Genomic DNA, 20,194 nt, shown 5'->3' with positions numbered 1-20,194 from the left:
ATTGTCATTCTGAACTCTAGATCTAACATCTTACTAGTGTCCATATTGACTAGGCCCCTGGCAATCGGTATTGCCTCTTACTCTTTTTTTTTGATATGAGTTTTCTCAGAAAAGAATAGATGAACGAGAGAACAAAATGCTAAAAGGGTAACAATGACCCCATAGAAATATACACTAAACAATCAAAGGAGACCCAAAACGGGTGGGGGGGGGGAGAATATGATCAGGCTGGTGAATAGAACAGAGTCATACACTCGATTTTGGGTGTATTTTGGTCTGTTAGAAGAAAGAGCAACCCAAATTTTTAAAGAAAGAAAAACTTATATATATACAAAAAATAAGGTTAAATACAATAAGGTTAGATAAATAAATAAATAAATAAAGTTAAATACAATGAAGGGATAGAATAGTAAAGATAGTAAAGGTGAAAATTAAAAGAGATTCTAAAAAAAGAATTGATGAGATAAGTTGGTTGAAAAAGGAAAGAAGAAAAATTCAAGAAAAGAAAAAGAAGGAAGAATTTAAAATTAAAGTTGAAAGACTAAAGCATCATGGGGAAAAATCCATGAATTCTATGTGCTGTATTCCCCTAGCACTGATGAGGTGTTCTCATTGATCAGTAAACTTGGTCTTGGCTGGATGTTCTTGCTGAACTCTGGGGAAGGGGCCTGTTGCAGTGATTCTCAAATGTCTTTGCCCAAGGCAGAATTGCACCGCCCTTGCCAGAGGCCAGGATAAGCAATCTGCTCAAAGATTTTGCTCTTCGGAGCTTTGTTCCCTGAACACTTTCCATAGAGCTTTGGAGTAGGGGAATGAAAATGGCAGCCTTCTAGTCTCCGGCCAGGAGGAGCCAAGAGCTTGGGCCCCACTCCTCAGTGCACCCTCGGAGAAAAGCAGTCAGTCACTCCCATCCCCTGGTCTCCAGCCATGCTCTGTGCTCACCCGGCCTGCGACCGAGTGTTTCCATCTCAGGCGCACAGCCCCATTTGGAGGCTCCAAACCTAGCCGATTCCTACAGTGCACTCTGAAGCCATTCCTCCTGGGGGTAAGAAAGGGAGTTTCCCCAGTTCTTTCACTTGTTGAACTCCTCCTCTAAGGGCAGTGGCCCAACTGTGCCTCGGATCATGGGTTAAGGTAACCCTGAGCGGAAAGCCCACTCCTCGGCTCTATCTCTGTGGCCAGCTTCTCCACCCCATATCTGGGAGCTCTGCAACCCTGAGGGTCCTGAGACCACACTGTCCCCATGAGGGTTCCACTCCCTGCTTAGTCTCTGGAGCAATGTCCCTCAGTGGAGCAGACTTCTAAAAGTTCCGATTTTGTGCTCCATTGCTCCACGGCTTGCCTGGAGCTGGCCCCTCCCCCCGCGGTCTCTCTTCCCATATATCACCTCCATTCACTTCTCCACATGTCCTACCTTGCAGAAAGTGGTCACTTTTCTGTTCCTAAGGTTGTTGCTATTCTTTTCTTTGATCTCCTGTTGAGTTCATAGGTGTTCAGTGTGGTTTGATAGCTATCTAGCTGAACTCCTGGCACCAGATGAAATCTAGGTCTCATACTCCTCCGCCATCTTGGACCACACTCCTCTAAGGCTTAGTTCCACACAGCCATTGCATGATAACCACAGCAAATGGGTTTTATGATGGGATGATAAAAGAGAGATCCAGGATACCTGTGGTGGGCCAGCCTCCTAGTGATGGTCCTGGGGATTACATGAGGCAACATGAAGGTTCTGGATATTCACTCATTCAGCCAATATTTATTAAGAACCCCCCATGTGCCAGTGGTAAACTATGTATTTTAACTATGTATCAGTGTGCAAAACAGAAGAGAATGCCTGTTTCATGGAGCTTATTAAAATTTAGTGGGGTGAGATCAGACATATATTTGTACATAGTCTGTCCTATGATTATAAGAACTATGAAGAAAAATAAGGCAAGTGACAGGGAATCATCGCTGGAACACTGGTTTGAGAGGTTGCTCTCTGTCATAGGTTGGTTAGGAAGGCCTCTCTGGCCAGATGACATATGAGTAGACAGCTGACTCTGTGCTGGTCACTGATGAGGTGAGACTATATAGTTCATGGGATAACATGAGGGAAGAAATTTCCAGGCAGAAGGAAACGTAAAGGCATCTAGTTGTCTGAGCACACTAAGTGAAATGATTAGAGACTATGATAAACACATATCTACTCTGTAAGTACAGCACCAGTTCTGCAGAGAAAGTGTTTATGACAGGAAAAAAGACTACCCACTTTTGTCTATATACACTACTTCAGTAAAAGGTCAATCTTGAAACCAGTACTCAACTTTAAGTTTCTTTAGCCATGAGCCCTTCATTCTCATATGATATGTGGCATAGTCTAACACACCTGCAATGATGTCCCCCTTTTCTATAAGCTGAGGTCTGATCATCCAACACTGGTGTGCCTTGGTCCATTCAGTTGACCACTACTGATCCCATGACCCTTAAGAAACAAGTGTTTCAATTATCCTGGAGTGTTAAAGATACTGAGGACACCAAACATGTCTTAATCAGTTCTGATTGCTATGACAAAATATCATTAATTTCTCCCAGTTCTGGCAGCCCTGGAGTCCAACATTGAGGGATGTCAGCTGATTTGTCTCCTAGTTAGAGATCTCTTCTTGCTCATACCTACTTTCTTCCTATATCCTTACCTGATGGAAAAGAGAGCTCTGGCCCCTTCTTCTTCTTATATGGGCACTAATCCCATTATAAGGGCTCCACCCTTAAGACCTTATCTCACCCTAATTACCTCACAAAGGCCTCACCTCTAAATGCCATCACATTGGGGTTTGGGACTTTAACATAAAGGTTTGTGGGCAGCGCAAACACTTAGTTCACAGCAGCGCATAGTTTTCCTCAATCAGAATTGGCATATTTAAACACGAAGTCTTAGATAGACATTAGATTAATAGAATGATAACAGAAAAAGAGGTGGAAACAAGAAAAAATAAGATAAAAGAGATAATTAAATATAAAATGTATTCACTTACATTTCAGCACACATTGGATACCCCATAAATGTTTGTTTGCCATTAATCGAAATAATTCCTGTCACACATCTAACACTAAACTTATTATAAACATGAATACTTAGCAGAGTTTCTATTTGGTTTCTATCCTTTCCATATTTAGGGCGTTATTATTATGGCAGACTAACAAATGAATGGAAGAAGAGTATAGCCCTGTTAGTGTACTGTGTCAATCACTGTCACTCAGTTATGTACTCATTTATTTTTACTTTGGTATAAAATATTTTGTGGATTGTTAATTAACCTCTTATTACTTGTCACTTTCTTTTAGGGCTTTTTTATCACAAATTGTCCAGACTTATCGATTTTGGCCTCCCAATTGGTGTATCTTAACTTATCCTTCAATGACATCAGTTACTTCCCCACAGAAGTGAGTCCATTTTTATCATTGTGTACATTGCACTAATTTCTTATTAATAATAATTATAATAAAAAATAGACATTTATGATACCCTGGAAAAGAGCAAAAAAAGAGATAGGTGATAGAGCCAATCAATGTTCATTCGTTGATTCTACTACATTAGTTCAAAGGGTTTATAAAACGTACCAAGTAGAGATCTGTGATACTTGATCATTCTACTCATGTTTGTTTCTCTTTTCTGTTCTTTAGATACTTTGTCTTAAAAATTTACAAATACTATTACTAAGAAATAATCCTATCAAAGAAATCTCTTCTGAAATTCAGCAACTTAAGCTCCTTAGAGTTTTCAGCATTGCCTTTAATTTGATTACTACTCTTCCACCTGGGTAAGGTCAATGGCTTGAGATTATGAGCACAGAAAATAAAAAGCTTATAATTTAGAAAGAGATCAATTTCCCTTTTGAAAGCAGCTAGCAACTGAATGATTCCCGTTCTCTTCCAGTTAGCTTACTTGCTTCTTATCATTGTGTTAAAAGCAATCATAGCAGCTACATAGATGGCAGCTAGTGAGGGGCTAGTGAATGCTCATCTAGAGATCCATTATTTGAGTATGGATTAAATGAACACCAATTACAGAAAAAGGCTTGAGTGAGAAACTTGCACTGATCCCTTGATAGCCTTTGTGCATTTGGAAAGGACACTGCATATGGAATTAGGTAATCTAGACTTTTAACTTCAAAATTGATAATGATCTGTTTTATCTGGGGAATCACTTAACCTTCCTGGTCTCAATTTCCAAATCTATAATCAAGAAATTAGCCAATAAGATATGTATCATCCTTTAATAAGAATGTTGATATTTGGGTATAAAAGAGACGGAATTTTTCCAGACCTATGGACTGGTGATTATTTAATTCTTAAACCAAAACCTTAGCCAAATGCAAAATGACATACATCTTTCAGTTAAACAAATTGGATGTGGGTTAAGGGCAAAGGGACAGGGACTCTTATACAGTTGAACATTTTGTAAAAAAGATTCTCACTGAAATTAAGGAAATGCATCAAAATTCATTTATAAAGTTGTTCACTCAGCATTGTTTATATTTATCAATCCAACAAATTCTGCATTAATAAACTGTAAAACTATTCAGCCATTTAAAAGAATAAAAAAGCATGTTAAACTTATACCATTCCTGTATATAAACACATTTCACATTACACATAATACATATATAACAAATCAACACTAAAAGTAAGAAGATTGCATTGTGTTATTTTATTTCTATTTAAATCATCTATTTTTTCAACAGTAATATAAATTATATTTTCCCTGCCTTGATTCTAGAAGCAGCTGTTTCTCTAAGTAAACTCTGCTTCCTTTTTATTGGAAGATGGTATTTAAAACCGAGATCCAGATACACTATGGAGTATTATGCCTCCATCAGAAAGGATGAATACCCAACTTTTGTAGCAACATGGACGGGACTGAAAGAGATTATGCTGAGTGAAATAAGTCAAGCAGAGAGAGTCAATTATCATATGGTTTCACTTATTTGTGGAGCAAAACACAAAGCGTAGAGGTCATGGAGAGTTAGAGGAGAACGAGTTGGGGGAAACCGGAAGGGGAGGTGAACCATGAGAGACTATGGACTCTGAAAAACAATCTGAGGGGTTTGAAGTGGCGGGGGTGGGAGTGCATGGAGCACTGGGTGTGGTGCAAAAATAATGAATACTGTTATGCTGAAAATAAATAAAAGAAAAAAAAAGAAAGAAATATGCATGGAACTTTCTTCCATGTGTTTTCATGGCCTGATTAAAAAAAAAAAAAAGATCTGGGTGCTAGAAGTCCCAGTGCTACTGGGGATAACATTGCTTCTAGACACCCTGGGAACAGAGCTAAGTAATACATGTGTGTCTACTAATCTGTGTGTACACATGTATCTATATTTCTGTGTGTGTGTGTGTGTGTGTATGTATATATATATATTTGTAAATATACACACACATAACCCTGTGTATATATACACACATAGCTACATATATGTATGCATATAGAGACCCATATATATATATATGCATATATGAATATGTACATCTAAATAAAATTTATATTTAATAATCTGTAAAATTGTAATTATGACCTTTAATGACTGTAACTGTCATTTAAACAAAATGTAAAAATTCCTAAGGCAACTACAACTTGTTCATAGCTATAGGGTCAACATTGCTCACTATTTAGAGATTAAGCAAATTAGTTTGAACTATTGGTTAACTATTGGTTATACTCAAAAAGTTTTAAAAAGCTATTTCTAAAAAATATTAGAGTTTCTAAAATAAAGCAGTATATTTTTCAAGATTTTATTTATTTACTTGACAGAAAGAGAGAGCTCAGGCAGGGGGAGCAGGAGGGGAGAAGCAAGCTCCCTGTAGAGCAGGAAGCCTGAGACAGGGCTCGATCCCAGAACACTAGGATCACGCCCTGAGCCAGAGGCAGACACTCAATCAGCTGAGTCACCCAGGCCCCTCCGAAGCAGTATATATATTTTGAATCAAATAACATGGGTTATGTATTCATATCATGGGGAGATCAACAGCACAAAGTCAACTGAGGCCTAAGTTTTTATTGCTACTATTTTTGCCCTGGGCTGCTTGGGGCATAAGCTATGCAAATGCAGATACTAAAGCCCAGGTTCTGGAGACACAAAGAACTGGGTCCTCATCCTAGCTATGCCCCTTACAGATAGGCCCTCTACAGTTATAGTTATGCCCTGGATTATACTATGGAAAGGTATAATTAATGCTCTCCGATTAAATGTTTGAAGTTTTGTGACCACGAAAAGGTCTATTTAGTTTTCTTGTAAAATAAAGACAACAGATCGCTTAAAAAATCCAAAAGGTTTCTTCTTTTCCCCAAAACTTTAGGATAGCATTTGTTCATGAAATACGTGGGATTTTTTTTGTTCATTTAAGAGGTAATGAGGGGCACCTGGGTGGCTCAGTGGGTTAAAGCCTCTGCCTTCAGCTCAGGTCATGATCCCAGGGTCCTGGGATCAAGCCCCGCATCGGGCTCTCTGCTCAGCAGGGAGCCTGCTTCCTCCTCTCTCTTGCCTGCCTCTCTGCCTACTTGTGATCTCTGTCTGTCAAATAAAATATAAAAAAAAAAAAAAGAGGTAATGACATCACCAGAATGTGTCTCTCTCCTTGCCTTGTTTTTTGGTTGTTGGGCTCCCCCCGCCCCTTTTTTTCTGTTTCTTGTCTTTTTCATCCCAGAGTCCCCCTGGAGGGCCCTGACAGACTTCAGAAAGAACCGACTCCCCTAACACCACTAACACCTTGATTTTGGACTTCCAACCTCCAGAACTGGGAGGGAATAAGTGTCCATGGCTCTAAGCCACCTGGCTTGTGGTCATTGGTTACATCAGCCCTAGGAAACAAATACAGCAACCAAGAAAAGACCCTCTCTAAATGTTTTAGAAATTTCTCAGGCGGCTTTTTCTGTATGGGGCTTTAGCTGCTCCAAACATTTCAAAGCTGTCTTAAAGGATAGAAGAATCATTTTAGGAACTTTGATTGTCATTAAGCCACCTATAATGAAAAGAAGTCCATAAATTTCAAGATTGTAGGAAAATGTAGTTTCTCCGTATTTCTACCTCTTTGCTCAAGTATTTAATTCTTTATTCATGCCTAGTAATGACAAGCAGGTAATCATTTTTAATTCCATTTTCTTTTTCTGTCTAAGGTTATTTCTTTTGTCCCATCTTGAGGAACTTGATATTTCCTACAATAGTATTGCTTCCATTCCTAATGAAATCCAGAAACTCAGGTAATCTGAAACTTGTTAAGTACACAAAGCCATATGCCCTGTCAGGACATATTTGGTAATGACTGTGTTGGAGAAAACTGAGTTCGTTCATACATTTAATAGCCACAAAACGTAATATATGAAACATCACATTTATGAAAAAGTAACTTGAATGACTGGCATTTTTAAGACATAACATTTTCAGTAATTATTTAAAAGTTGTGCTGATGACTTCTTAATAGAATGACAGGCTTCATTTTGTCCATTCTTCTGGATGTATACCTCTAGTTCTTATCAGTTTTATTTCTTCAGGATAAGGAAATACATATAACAGTGTAAGCCTAATACCAAGCCCTGATTCTTTCTCACATTGACTTTTAAAATCTCACATCTGAAGTTCATCTATGTCCTTACAGATCAGTACTCTTTGGATTATATTCTTTTGATTATGACTTTAGAATAATTTTTAATAATTAGGAGGGAGATTGTTTTTCAATAATAGACTTTTAACTATTCTCCTTAGATCATGAGTTTTAAGAGCATTTAATATACTTCCAAGCCCCTCTTCCTCCAAAAAATTAAACACAAAATTGAGATTTCAATTATAATTGTCTTGAGTTTACATATAGGTTTTGAAGAATTTACATTTCTGATGTTAATAAATATTTTCATCCTAAAACAGAGCATATTTTTTCATTTGTTCAGATTTTGTTTGATGTCCTTCATAGGAATTTATGACTTGGGTGCCTAGGCGTTGCCTCTTGTTTTCAGCTCAAGTCATGATTTCAGGGTTGTGAGATCGAGCCCCACATCCAGACCCAAATCAGGCTCTGCACAGAGTCTTCTTGAGATTCCTTCCCTCTCTCTCTCCCTCCTTCTCTGCCCCTTCTACCCCCGCCCCCCACTCTCTCTAAAATAAATAAATAAAATCTTTTAAAATATTTATGACTCGCTTCACATTAAGTCCTTTATCTTTATTACTAAACTTCTCTAAGTATTCTATAATTGTGTTGTTATTATGAATGTATATTTTCTATAATTTTCATTTCTAGCTGACTATTGCCTGTACAGAATAGAGGAAAGCTATGTCCTTCCTTACATGAATTTAAAATTAAGCTATATAACCCAAATTATCTTCATTCTGACTCAGTTTGACTAGATTTCGTTTGGTTTTCCAGGAGCATAGTCTTATCTACAGTAAAGTGAGATGATTTTATCTGCTTTTCTAATATTTGTACAAATTATTTAATTTCCCATGTGACAATCTTTATATTTTAATAGGGGAATTCAACCTCTTCACCTTTGTTATGGCCGATATATTCAGTTTTTTTCTTCCAGTTTACCTTGCTTTTACTGTTTATTTACTTTTTTCTTTTCCTATTTGCCTTGGGTGTGTGTGTGTGTGTGTGTGTATGAATTTTTTTAAGTATTCTCCTGCTTCCACCCCAACTTCTCTGCCTCCCAGAGCACGATTGTCTCAAGAGCACCGCTCTGTGTGTTTGTCAGTTTTTCTCTTCTGGCTGTTCTGCGGTCTGCTCAGGACCAAAGGCAGTCACAAGAGCTCCATTCAGAGAGCGTCAGCGACCTAACGGGAAGAAGTTTCTCTGCTCCCTGCGATGCTCAGATGCTCAGCTGCTAAGGCTGTCTCTGGTTGAGCTCTTGCAGCTTTAGAGACTGCTGAGTCTATCAAACTCCTCAGAACTCATCCAGAAGAAGGATGAGCCCAGACTGCTGAAGCCTCTGAGAAAAAGCAACTCAGGAAGGGGCAGCCTCCCCGAAGGGGTATTTAGGGACCCCCACTGGCATCTCCCTAGAGTCCACCACACTTATTCTGGTTGTCCTTTGGGCTCTCTGCTGCTGGCCCTAAGGCTCCCTAGAGGGAGCAGAGTGACCATGCCAGCTCTCTCCTTTGGGACCACAGTAAAGCCTGGGGTATGGTTTCCCTTTTCCAGACCATGACAAGTGCAGTACTCAAACTGTGGCTGTGGGATGAAGACAGGTGAAAGGCCATGTTCTTAGCTCCATTGTTTCAAATCCTACCAAAGAATCTAAGTTGTGTGAGGAGGAAACTACACTGCACATGAGAACCTAGAGTTCCCAGCAACTTTTGACCTATAGCCCGCATGTCATCCTTTTCACTCCTAGCATCTTTGACAAGTTGGACAAGACTTTGATTTGTTTTTATGTGTCCCTCATAAACAGATACTTTTCTGCCTGTCTCCAGCACTAAGTAGAAAGATGAGTAACTGGAAAAAAAAAAAAAAACCCACACACAAAACAAAAACAACACACCAAAAAAACACCATCAAGGCAGGTAGTATAAAATGAGAAAATCAGTAATGTTTGTTCTCTTCGAACAAAGGAATCGCTGCTATCAGAAACAAATGGCACAGTAAAAACCAAGGGGATTCAGGTGATGAAAAATCAAAACTGCAACATAGCACATGATATTTTTTGCTAGTGGTAATTTCACTGTTTTGATTAGACTTGAAGGAAAAAATATGTACTGATGTTCAGTTTGTCTATGAAAATATATTCTATCTTTATACTGTCTAGAATTTTTCTTTTTCCATAATGATATGTTGCAGAGACCCAAAGTACATGCTTTAACTCTGCTATTCACACAAATGCACTGATATGCATAATAACAAACTGTGTCATTTGCTTTGTAATTCTCCGGTTCTAAGGAAATACTTAAACACTTGGACGTTATTGCTACTACCTTTGATGCCAATTTGCAGGAACACTGGGACAAAAAATTTTATTTTGCTATTATAAATTGCATATAAACTTTTAAATTTGGTTTCCTTTATTTGCAGATCACTTGAAAAGCTGAATGTGGATGGGAACGAACTGACGACTTTTCCATCCACAATTTTGAAGCTTAACCTGAAAAAAATCCTCTTTGAGAATACATTCACTCATCCTATGTTTTGGAAAGAGAATTCTTTGAATAGCCCACCATCCCTTACTCATATTGCTTCTTTTTTCTTTTTAAAAAATAATCTACGTGAATATTATAATGTGATCCCAGCGGAAATTCAAAAGCTACTCAAATGGTAAGCAGATTCTGACACCCTTTTAATGAAAATACACCTTTAAGCATTTAAAATGTTGTTCCTTAGAGGCCAGATGACAGTTCTACTATTAACACATCCATATCGCAGCCTTGAACATACATAGAATTCTTTAAATATCTCCTTCTGTCTCTTCAGAGTAATAATGGAGTCTGAATTCAGCCCGTTTCCTAATACTCTCAGTTTACTGCTTAATTCCAGTGTGAGTTACAAATTGCTGAGGCGTGGCCAGCCACATCTATATGGTGTGATTTTAATCTTTTCTGTGAATTACTAAGGACACAGAAGTGGTTTCTTCCAAAAAAGGGTTCTTTGGTCCCCGGCAGACCATGTGGGGAAACCCTTTGTACTCTAATTTCCTAGAGACCAGGAAGAGAGCAGCCTTATTTAGAGCATTTTCTCCTCCTCAGGGATTAATGGCCAGTGCGAGAATCATTGCCAAATCTCAGGACCAGGGTTTCTAAAGCCCAAGCAGTAGGAGTCCACTCAGCTTCTCTCGTATTTTCTTCCAATGGAATAAAACTATTTTTACACTCACCAGTCCTTATATTATTGATTTAACAAATCTTTGTTGTCTGCCTAAGTAAATTTCCCAGCAGTGTATGAATTACCAGTATTGACTCCATAAAAGGCAGGAAGCCTAAACAGATAATAATCATCAAAGAAATTGAAAATGTGATTAATAATCTACCAATAGAAAAGGGCCCAGGACCTGAAGCATGTTAAATCTTACTAGTAATCAAGGAACTGCAAGATCAATGGCAACAACAGATATTTTACCTGTTTTATTAAGATTAAAAAGATTGACCTTAGGGGCGCCTGGGTGGCTCAGTTGGTTAAACCGCTGCCTTCAGCTCAGGTCACCATCTCAGGGTCCTGGGATCGAGCCCTGCATCAGGCTCTCTGCTCAGCAGGGAGCCTGTCCCCCCCCCCCACCTGTCTCTGCCTACTTGTGGTCTCTGTCTGTCAAATAAGTGAACAAAAACTTAAAAAAAAAAAAAAAGATTAATCTTAAACTTTGTCGTTGGATGCCCCAAATCTAGATCACTATATACCAGTAGTAGTACTGTAAATTGGCAAAAGCTTTGTGGAAGGCAACTGAACAGTATCCTACTTACCCCTTGAAACAGAAAGGTAAATCGTCAGAATCCATCTCATAGAAATAGTTACACGTGAACACAAAGTTAGGACTAGGGATGATAACTGCAGCGTCAGTGTGCATCAATTAAAAAGTGGTAAAATAAATTATGGTATATCCACAGTATAGAATATTATGATGCTATTACTATGAAGCAAAACCAAATGTATTGCAATAAAAAGTTGTCCAAGACATTTTGTTAATTCACTTTTGAGATTTTATACATAGACTTTAACATGTATACATTTTTATATTAAGTTTTACTTTTTATAAATCTAAAATTGGCAAATTATACCAATGTCTACACCACCAAGAAAGTATGAGTGTCCCTGGAGATTCCCACCCTCACCAAATGTCGTGCTGTCAGACTTTTCCATTTTGCCCATCTGATGATTATGAAATGGTATCTGTCCTCTCTGATTACTGAGATTGAGAAGCTCCCCTTCTCAATGTTCTCTAGACATTCAAGTTTCTTCTTCTGTGAATAGTCTGTTCATGTGCTAATGTCAGTGGACTAATGGGGTTGATGTCTTTTTTTTTTTAACTGATTCAGCAGCATTTTAAAATATATACAGACACTAATCCTGTACAAAGCTAGGATATAGTCCCTTTATTTTTTAAAATAGTATCATTATTTTGAACTATAAAATAAAGCATAATTATTATGGAATGTTTGGAAAATACAGAAAAAGATTACAAAGGCATTTAAATTTCCTGTGATCACACTGACCAAGAATAATTACTGTTTTCTACTTGGAATCTCTCCTTAAGAGTGTTTCCTGCTATGCATCTATACTTTTTTGTTTTAAAAAACCAAGATTGTTTTATATACATTTATCCACTTTGTTTTTTAGCACTTACTTTTTACTTATGTATGTCTTAGCTCCTCAATTAGAAGGTAAGATCAATAGTGACAAAGGCCCTATTTTGCACTACTGTGAGTCTCACATAACATCAAGCACAATAGTCTATTCTTCAGTAGAGATTTATTAAATATTGACTTGATGTGTCTTCCCTTCCAGCACATCTAGGTGTGAATGGTGTCAAGGTCCCATGTTCGGTGAAGGTTTTCGAGTCATCCGATCCTATGATGGTTTTGGAACAACACACCTTCCTATTTTGTTTCTTGTGTGTTCTTCTTCCTGCTATAGAGAAGTAAAGGAATGCAGTTTTGTTTCAGGTAGTATTCCTAGTGGAAAAATAATTCTAAATTCTGAGTTGATAAGTCAGGCAATGATTTAGGAGTCCCACTTTAAAAGCCATTAGAGTTTATGTCTATAGTAATTAATCTCTTTGAGAGTACAGCTTCTTTCTTCTGTGGCTCCTCTTTGTAATCCCAGCTCCTTAGGAAAGTTTGTGACTGTTGAGGAGTGGTTGCAGAATGATTACTTAAGAAGGATTAGTAAAAGGTCTTTGGATTTCAGCGGAAATCTAGAAAATTTCTTTTAGAGCACATTTGCTGTCAAATGAGAAATGATGGAAAACTTTGCAAAAAAAGGATTTACATTACAACTGTCACTTTCATGCATCCATTCCAAGAGATAAGATAGCATTTCAAAGTCATCAGTGGGGTTCATTTCTCAGATGAGTTCAAAGTCATGTACCCAAGTTCTCTTTGTGAATTTCTGTGGAAATCCATCCAGTGCCAACCATCTCAATTGTGGATTGTTTTAGGGAATAAAAGATTCATTCCAGTCCTATATTTAGTTGTTTGAATTCATTACCCAGGCTCTTAGAAAACTGGTACAATCTCTCAGTTATCCTGACCCTCATCTCACAAAGCCTGATTCCATAGACTGCTGCCAGCATTCAACAGGCCTTCAGTGAGAGCTGGCAAAAAAATAAAGTAAAACTTACAAAATTACATTGCAAAGCAACATACGAATGCAGTAGAACTTGAGGCTTTAAGAATTAGTGTTTGGTAAGAGAAAGGTAAAAGCCTTTTGATATACAAACAAAGAAATTTTAGAGTAGCACAGAACTGTTTCATATTTGGTATATTTTTTAAGTGCACCTAAATCCAAAATGTCATTGCTAATGACAAAACTTGATAAAATAAAATGATTGAAATTTATATATATCTTATCTTTAGAGAATGTCAGAAAATACACATTATGTCAGGTGTGTGTGCGTGTGTGTATGTGTTTCGTTTAGTACTATTTAAATCAAAGACAAAATAAACCAGACAAAATTTTTTCTGACTGTTGATTTCAATAAATTGTGTTACTCGTACTCTCCTCCTTTAGACTCAGTTTGATTTTAAACAGAACTATGAAAACTTTGTTTGAGAAGTATATACCATATTCACCCTCAAAAGAATAAAATTCTTTATACAGAAGGAACTACCATATCATGCAAGTAATCCAGAGGAGATGTTTATAGCATAATAACAAATACATGTATTAAAATGCAATATATCCATACTTCTAAAACAAGATAAAAAATAAGATTACATCCTACTGGCATGTAGCCTATTCATACTCACCTTTGTCTCTGAAATGCTTGTAGGAGGAAGAATTATTTTTTAATTTTAAAAATGTTGATTTTTGCTTTGAATAACAAGGTGATGTGATATTGAGATAGGAAATAAATTGAGATAGGGAAGAAAGAACAGTTTCCAAAGGAAATTACAATATCTTAGAGATGCTGCAGAAAAATGAATATACCTAGACATTTGAACAAATACGAAAAACACTTAGAGCCCAATCTCATTATTTCCTCGTGGTTAGTGTAAACCTTGAATCTAAGTGATCTGAAACATACTTATCACACAAACATTTGAAAACAGAACTAAACCTAAGAAGAAAACAAAGTTCTCCTTGTAATGTCACTCAATGAAAACCAGAGATAACCATCTCGACATGTATATTGTATATGTGCACATTTATATATTACCTTTTTAAAAATATGTATTTATTTTAGAGAGAGAGCGAGAGCATGAGCAGGGGGAGGGGCGGAGGAGGAGAATCTCACGCAGACTCTCACCTGAGTGCAGAGCCTGACCCAGGGCTTGACCTCAGGCCCCTGAGATCATGACCCAAGTCCAAATCAAGAGGCTGTCCCTTAACCACCTATCCACCCAGACGCCCAATATTACTCTTTTGTTAAAGAGGGAATTATCTACCTCACACCATACACAACAATTTCTAGATTCCTCAAAGGTTTAAATTGAAAATACAAATAAATAAATAGGGTCTTAAATAATTAGAATGAGAAGGACCTTTTTAAGCAGGAAATGCAGCCAAAAAGAAAGGATGAACAGATTCAAAACGTAAAAATTTTTTAAATTCCTGGACAGCCAAGATCCTCATACATAAGGTCAAAAGACAAGCAACTCATGGGAAAATACCTGTAATACAAATAACTGACCAACAGGAAAGTCGTGATTGTAAATGACAGAAACCCACTCTAAGGAAATGTAACCGTATTCGTTTGTATGTGTGTGTCTTTAGGCGCAGCCAATTCAGGAACTCAGACGGTCATGAAGGCAGTATCTGTTTTTCTGCCTATCTATCTAGCTATCATCTATCTCTGAGCAACACTTTTAAGCTTGCCTCATTTCCAGGTAGCAAGGATGGCCACGGATGATTCCTGGAATGTCAGGAACCTTAGAGAAAAGTGCACTATCTAAGCCCAACCATTACACTGAAACACATTAGGGATGATTTTCTTTGGCTCAACTTGGTTCACATGTTCATATATGAACACAACGTTGTATCTTCATGATTGGAATGCTCTGATTGGCCAGGACTGAGTCACATGCCCATCTCTGGAACTGGAAAAGAAGGAATTCCCTCTTCCCAAAACACATGAGTCAGATTCTCTCCAAGAAAGAGTTCTGGGACTGAAAATTGAGGGAAGTTTCTCTAGCCCTCTTCTATGTGATGCACGCTCACACATGCACTTGCTGTTATAGGACCACTTTGGGATTATTCTTATTCAAAGTGGGGAGTTTTTTGACATGAAGACCTTAAATTTTAGTTTATAAAAATCATGGAGGGCGCCTGGGTGGCTCAGTGGGTTAAGCCGCTGCTTTCGGCTCAGGTCATGATCTCAGGGTTCTGGGATCGAGTCCCGCATCGGGCTCTCTGCTCAGCAGGGAGCCTGCTTCCCTCTCTCTCTCTGCCTGCCTCTCTGCCTACTTGTGATCTCTGTCTGTCAAATAAATAAATAAAATCTTTTAAAAAAAAAGATCATGGATAAGCCTGGAGGACATTATGCTAAGTAAAATAAGCCAGACACAGAATGAAAAATACTGCCTGATCTCTCATATATGCAGGGTCTGAAAAGGTCAAGGTCACAGAAGTAGGGAGTAGAATAGTGGTTACCAGGGCCTGGGGTTTAGGGAAAATGGGCAGATGGATGTTGGTCAAAATCAATCTATTCCCTTGGGCGCCTGGGTGGCTCAGTGGGTTGAGCCGCTGCCTTCGGCTCAGGTCATGATCTCAGAGTCCTGGGATCGAGTCCCGCATCGGGCTCTCTGCTCAGCGGAGAGCCTGCTTCCCTCTCTCTCTCTGTCTGCCTCTCCATCTACTTGTGATTTCTCTCTGTCAAATAAATAAATAAAATCTTTAAAAAAAAAAAATCTATTCCCTTATGTTGTTATCTTTCATTGCTAAGCTTAGCAAGTCTGTCTTTCTCCCCAAATTACATAAATATCTATCTGTAGTTTACTTATTTTACATTTTAATACTGGTGCATCTCAAAATTACTTTAGTATGGAACATGAGGTGTGGTTCCAAATTTAAGTCTTTCTAGAATGCTGGGAAGTTGTTCCCCTTCCTGTTCATTTCCTACTGAAGCTTTACCCTACCAACTCGAAATGCCACCTTTATGACACACTGAATTTTGAGATAATTAGGCCTATTTCTGTTTCTTTTTTACTTTCTACTCTATTCCATTAACTTGTGATGGAATATCTATGTTGGCATCTATGTGATGCCAACACCATATTGTTTTAATTATTTTAACTGAAACTACATCTTAATATATCTTATTCAAGTTCCCACTCATTGCTATTTTTGTTCAGTACTTTTTTTTCCCCCAAAGATGTATTTATCTACTTGAGAGAAAGACAGCAAGAGTGAGTCAGGGGAGGAGCAGAGGGAGAGGGAGAGAGAGAATCCCAAGCCAACTCTGAGCTGAGTGTGGAGCCCAAAGCGAGGCTCGATCCCACGACCCTCAGATCACAACCTGAACCAAATGGAGAGTCAAACGCTCAACCAGCTGAGACACCCAGGCTCCCCTGTTCAATCACTTTTGTTATTCTTATACCTTCATTTTTATATGATACTTTTAAAAATCTTTAAAATTACTTTGTATTATCTTCCTCCCTTTCACCAAATAAACTACTTTGGATTTTTGTTAGCAACTGAAGGAAACTGAAAACCACATGATATAGAACACACACTGTATGACTTAATTTATGGACTAATATTGGTAATGATATTAATTCAGCTATTGGGAGATTTTTTCTATATTATATATATAATATGTTATATACATAATATTAGGTATATCTATATATTATATATATATTCTACATTGTTTATGACAAAACGCTGGCCTCTTTTTGGAAGCAGTGATCATGAATATTGTTGTTTATGCACTTATTTAAAAAGTAGAGTTTTTAAGCTCAAAGATTTGATCGGTGTAGCTCTGAGGAGTACTCTACGTCGCTCAGGAAAAGTGGATGCCAGCTCTGGTTGCTCTCTGCTCTGTCCTTGGTTCTCTCTGTGAAATCCGCATGCTTAGTTGGCTGGGGCAGAAGGCAGGGGTTGGGGTTGGGCCAGCAGGGTCTCTACAGCCCCCTGTGCTGGAGATTGTCCTTTCCTGCTTGGAACCTAAGGAGGTGGAAGTATGTGCCATGTCCTGGGCCCCGGGTTCTCAGAGGTCACATACTGGTGTCCCTATTTAAGCAGCACCTTAACCCACAGAGGAGATGCTTTACTTTCATACACCCGACGTCATACCTACTGTACCCTTGACAATCTCTTTCCCAGGAACCGCCCCTCCAACAACACACTGTAAGTGACAATTTGAAGACATTCGATGGTGTCACTGTCTGCCAGAGATGCCAGGGCTGGAAATGCGGCAGCACCTGACCTCAGCCAAGGCAGCCCAGAGCATTCCCCAGCCTAGGCTGGTGCAGCTGCAGTGAGCTTTCCAGGTGGTCCTGCTGGGGGCAGTCGGGGCGGGGGAGGCCCCCACCTTCAGGTTCTGGGGTCAGGGCCTGAGATCCCAGAGTTGATTGCTTAGGAAGCCAAAGGAATGTCCTGTTTCAAAATGATGACTGGACCCTTTTATAGGCCCACCACTCTCTGGGAATGCTCTGTCCCTACCAAACTCCCAGACTCAGGATCCTTACTTCTAATAAGGTCAAGGAAAGCAGAGATGGAATCATGTGGCTGAAGCTCCTCGGTGCATTATGGGACTGACTGACAAGGTACCTAGTGCGGGACTTGGCCCGAGCCAGGGCTCTGAAAAGGGTAGCTCATATCTCTAGTGTCAGAATGTGTATTTTCCCAGCCTCAACCCAAATCTCCCTTCTTCTATACCATGATGGCTGCCTTCAAAGGCATTATGGTTTGTCTTTTTATATAGATTTTAAACACCTATTTCTCCAGTTTCTTCTCTTTTTAAATTATCAGCACAAGGACATTTCCAATGGCTTGAATATCAGTTGAAGATCTCTGACTTTTGTTGTTGTTTGCATCGTGATTAAGTGGGGGGGGGGGATGTAGAGATTAATGGCAAAATTGATTCTTTTTTTTTTCTATTTTTCCCAAGTTGTGCTTAGTTAAGCACTTCTAATCTTTAAATAGGATTCCTTTGGCTAGCAAACAACGCCACCGTTCCAAATGCAATTAATCTCAGAAATCCATAACTGCGCAAATCAACAAATGCCAACCCATTTTGATGATCTAGCCACTCTTTTCTGACACATCAGGAATTCCTGTTTTTCACCCATAAGAAATGCTGTATGTTTGATCAGAAAATGGCAGTTGGAGGACATACACGTGAGAGGCCCAAGGGCCCTTCTGCTGCATACCTCTGGGGAGACCTGAAGATGCTTTGTTTTGTAGTGGAAGAAAGAAAAATAATAATCACATCAGCATTATTTGAGTAAAACTTAGAAACTAGTGTTCCCTGGAGATTTTTTTTTTTTAGTTGAGTTCAATTCACCAGTGATTTATTGAGCACCTACTAGATGCCAGGAACCATGAAATATAGGTTCTTTGGATCTAGTATCATGTGGAATGTTCTATGATAGAGATGTGAGCATGGTGGGAATGCAGTGAAGCATCACAGAGTCACTCACAGAGATTAAGGAAGCTTTTGTGAGGGCATATTTGTCAAGCCAAGTGAGCAGGGTTAATGTTGTCAAGTTTACAGCAGCGAATTTTGGGAGATGAGGCTTAAGGCTAAAGAAATAAATTGGATGAGTCATGAGGCTCTCACGTGATGCACTAAGAAGTGTTATTAACTGCTGAAGAGTCAGTCATTGAAGATTTTAACAGAAGAATAACATGATCAAATGTGTATTTTAAATAGATTGGAAAATTCAGAGAAGATGCTGGGGTTTCCAACCAGGCAGGACAGTAGTAGTAGGGAGGAAAATTTTCCAGAAATATTTAGAAGGTAAAATGGGCAGAAAGGATGTTGGGCATGAAGGAGAAGGGGCACCTCTGGAATGATTCCCTTGATCTCCATTTCAGGGGAAGAAGAAGTTTTGAAAAAAATCTCAACTTTATTTAATTCACCAAGCCTATAACTGTGTCATAGAAAAAAAAAAAACAGTTTTATAGAACTGATATGATATTTTTAAACTGCATATTGGTTTTAATTCATATTCTGTTCTCTTCCAGACACTAAAGTGAAGTTGAGGTTATTTTATGTCAATGTCACTTTTTTTTTTTTTTTAAAGATTTTATTTATTTATTTGACAGACAGAGATCACAAGTAGGCAGAGAGGCAGGCAGAGAGAGAGGAGGGGAAGCAGGCTCCCTGCTGAACAGAGAGCCCGACGCGGGGCTCGATCCCAGGACCCTGGGATCATGACCTTGGCTGAAGGCAGAGGCTTAATTAACCCACTGAGCCACCCAGGTGCCCCGTCAATGTCACTTTTTTAAAAAATCTAGATCTGTCCAAAAAAGCAAGGGTGATTATTCTCTCTATAAAAGGATTCTTCGTTTCATAAAATAAATATTTTTGTGCTCTCACTCTCTCTCAGATAAATAAAGAAAATCTTTAAAAATAAAGAGCTCTAAATATGATTTAATATTCTGCTCCTCATAAATATACCTATTTTATAAAAACAGACATATACACACTTTTGAATTGATTTGTGAATTTTTTTTTTTTCTAAGACAGTTTTCTGTTGTTGTTTTGTTTGCTTTAGAGTAAGTGGCAGGTCAGTATTTTCTCAGATGACTTTAAGAGAAAAAGACACTAAGATGTGAATACTCCTAATTTGCTTACTTAATCTCTCAGCAAATAGTGGACTGTCTTGCCATTACTTCAGACTCTTACATACAATTCACTGTAAAGCAGATTACCTTGCCTAAATATTTTATAATTTGCTGAGCACTTTCACATACTGAAGGAAAGGAGGGATTTTAAAGCCATCGTGTTTTTAGTATTACCTGTGTGGCATGGAAGATGGATTACCCAGCACATTTCCTTTTTCTTTTTCCTCCTTTGGAATAAAATCCTGCTTTTTAATTAGGCACGACTGCCTTACAATATAAAAATACTATGTTT

The 20,194-nt window shown here is 38.3% G+C and overlaps 1 protein-coding gene across 2 annotated transcripts in view; it reads left to right on the top strand.

The window, feature by feature from the left end:
- LRRC63 (leucine rich repeat containing 63) overlaps positions 1 to 13,596 on the top strand; it is a 42,079-nt gene extending 28,483 nt beyond the window's left edge. For both annotated transcript variants that reach the window (XM_082700632.1, XM_082700631.1), the window contains exons 6-10: positions 3,325 to 3,423; positions 3,664 to 3,800; positions 7,154 to 7,237; positions 10,036 to 10,275; positions 12,454 to 13,596. In XM_082700632.1, the coding sequence (XP_082556758.1) occupies positions 3,325 to 3,423; positions 3,664 to 3,800; positions 7,154 to 7,237; positions 10,036 to 10,275; positions 12,454 to 12,673 (780 nt within the window). In that variant the 3' untranslated portion in view covers positions 12,674 to 13,596. The remainder of the gene's footprint in view (positions 1 to 3,324; positions 3,424 to 3,663; positions 3,801 to 7,153; positions 7,238 to 10,035; positions 10,276 to 12,453) is intronic.
- Positions 13,597 to 20,194: the final 6,598 nt, after the last annotated feature.

Source organism: Mustela nivalis (genome assembly GCF_964662115.1).
Source record: "Mustela nivalis genome assembly, chromosome: 15".
NCBI classification, from domain to species: domain Eukaryota; kingdom Metazoa; phylum Chordata; class Mammalia; order Carnivora; family Mustelidae; genus Mustela; species Mustela nivalis.
The sequence above is the reverse complement of the archived record's forward strand: the minus strand, read 5'-3'. Positions and strand labels throughout refer to the sequence as shown.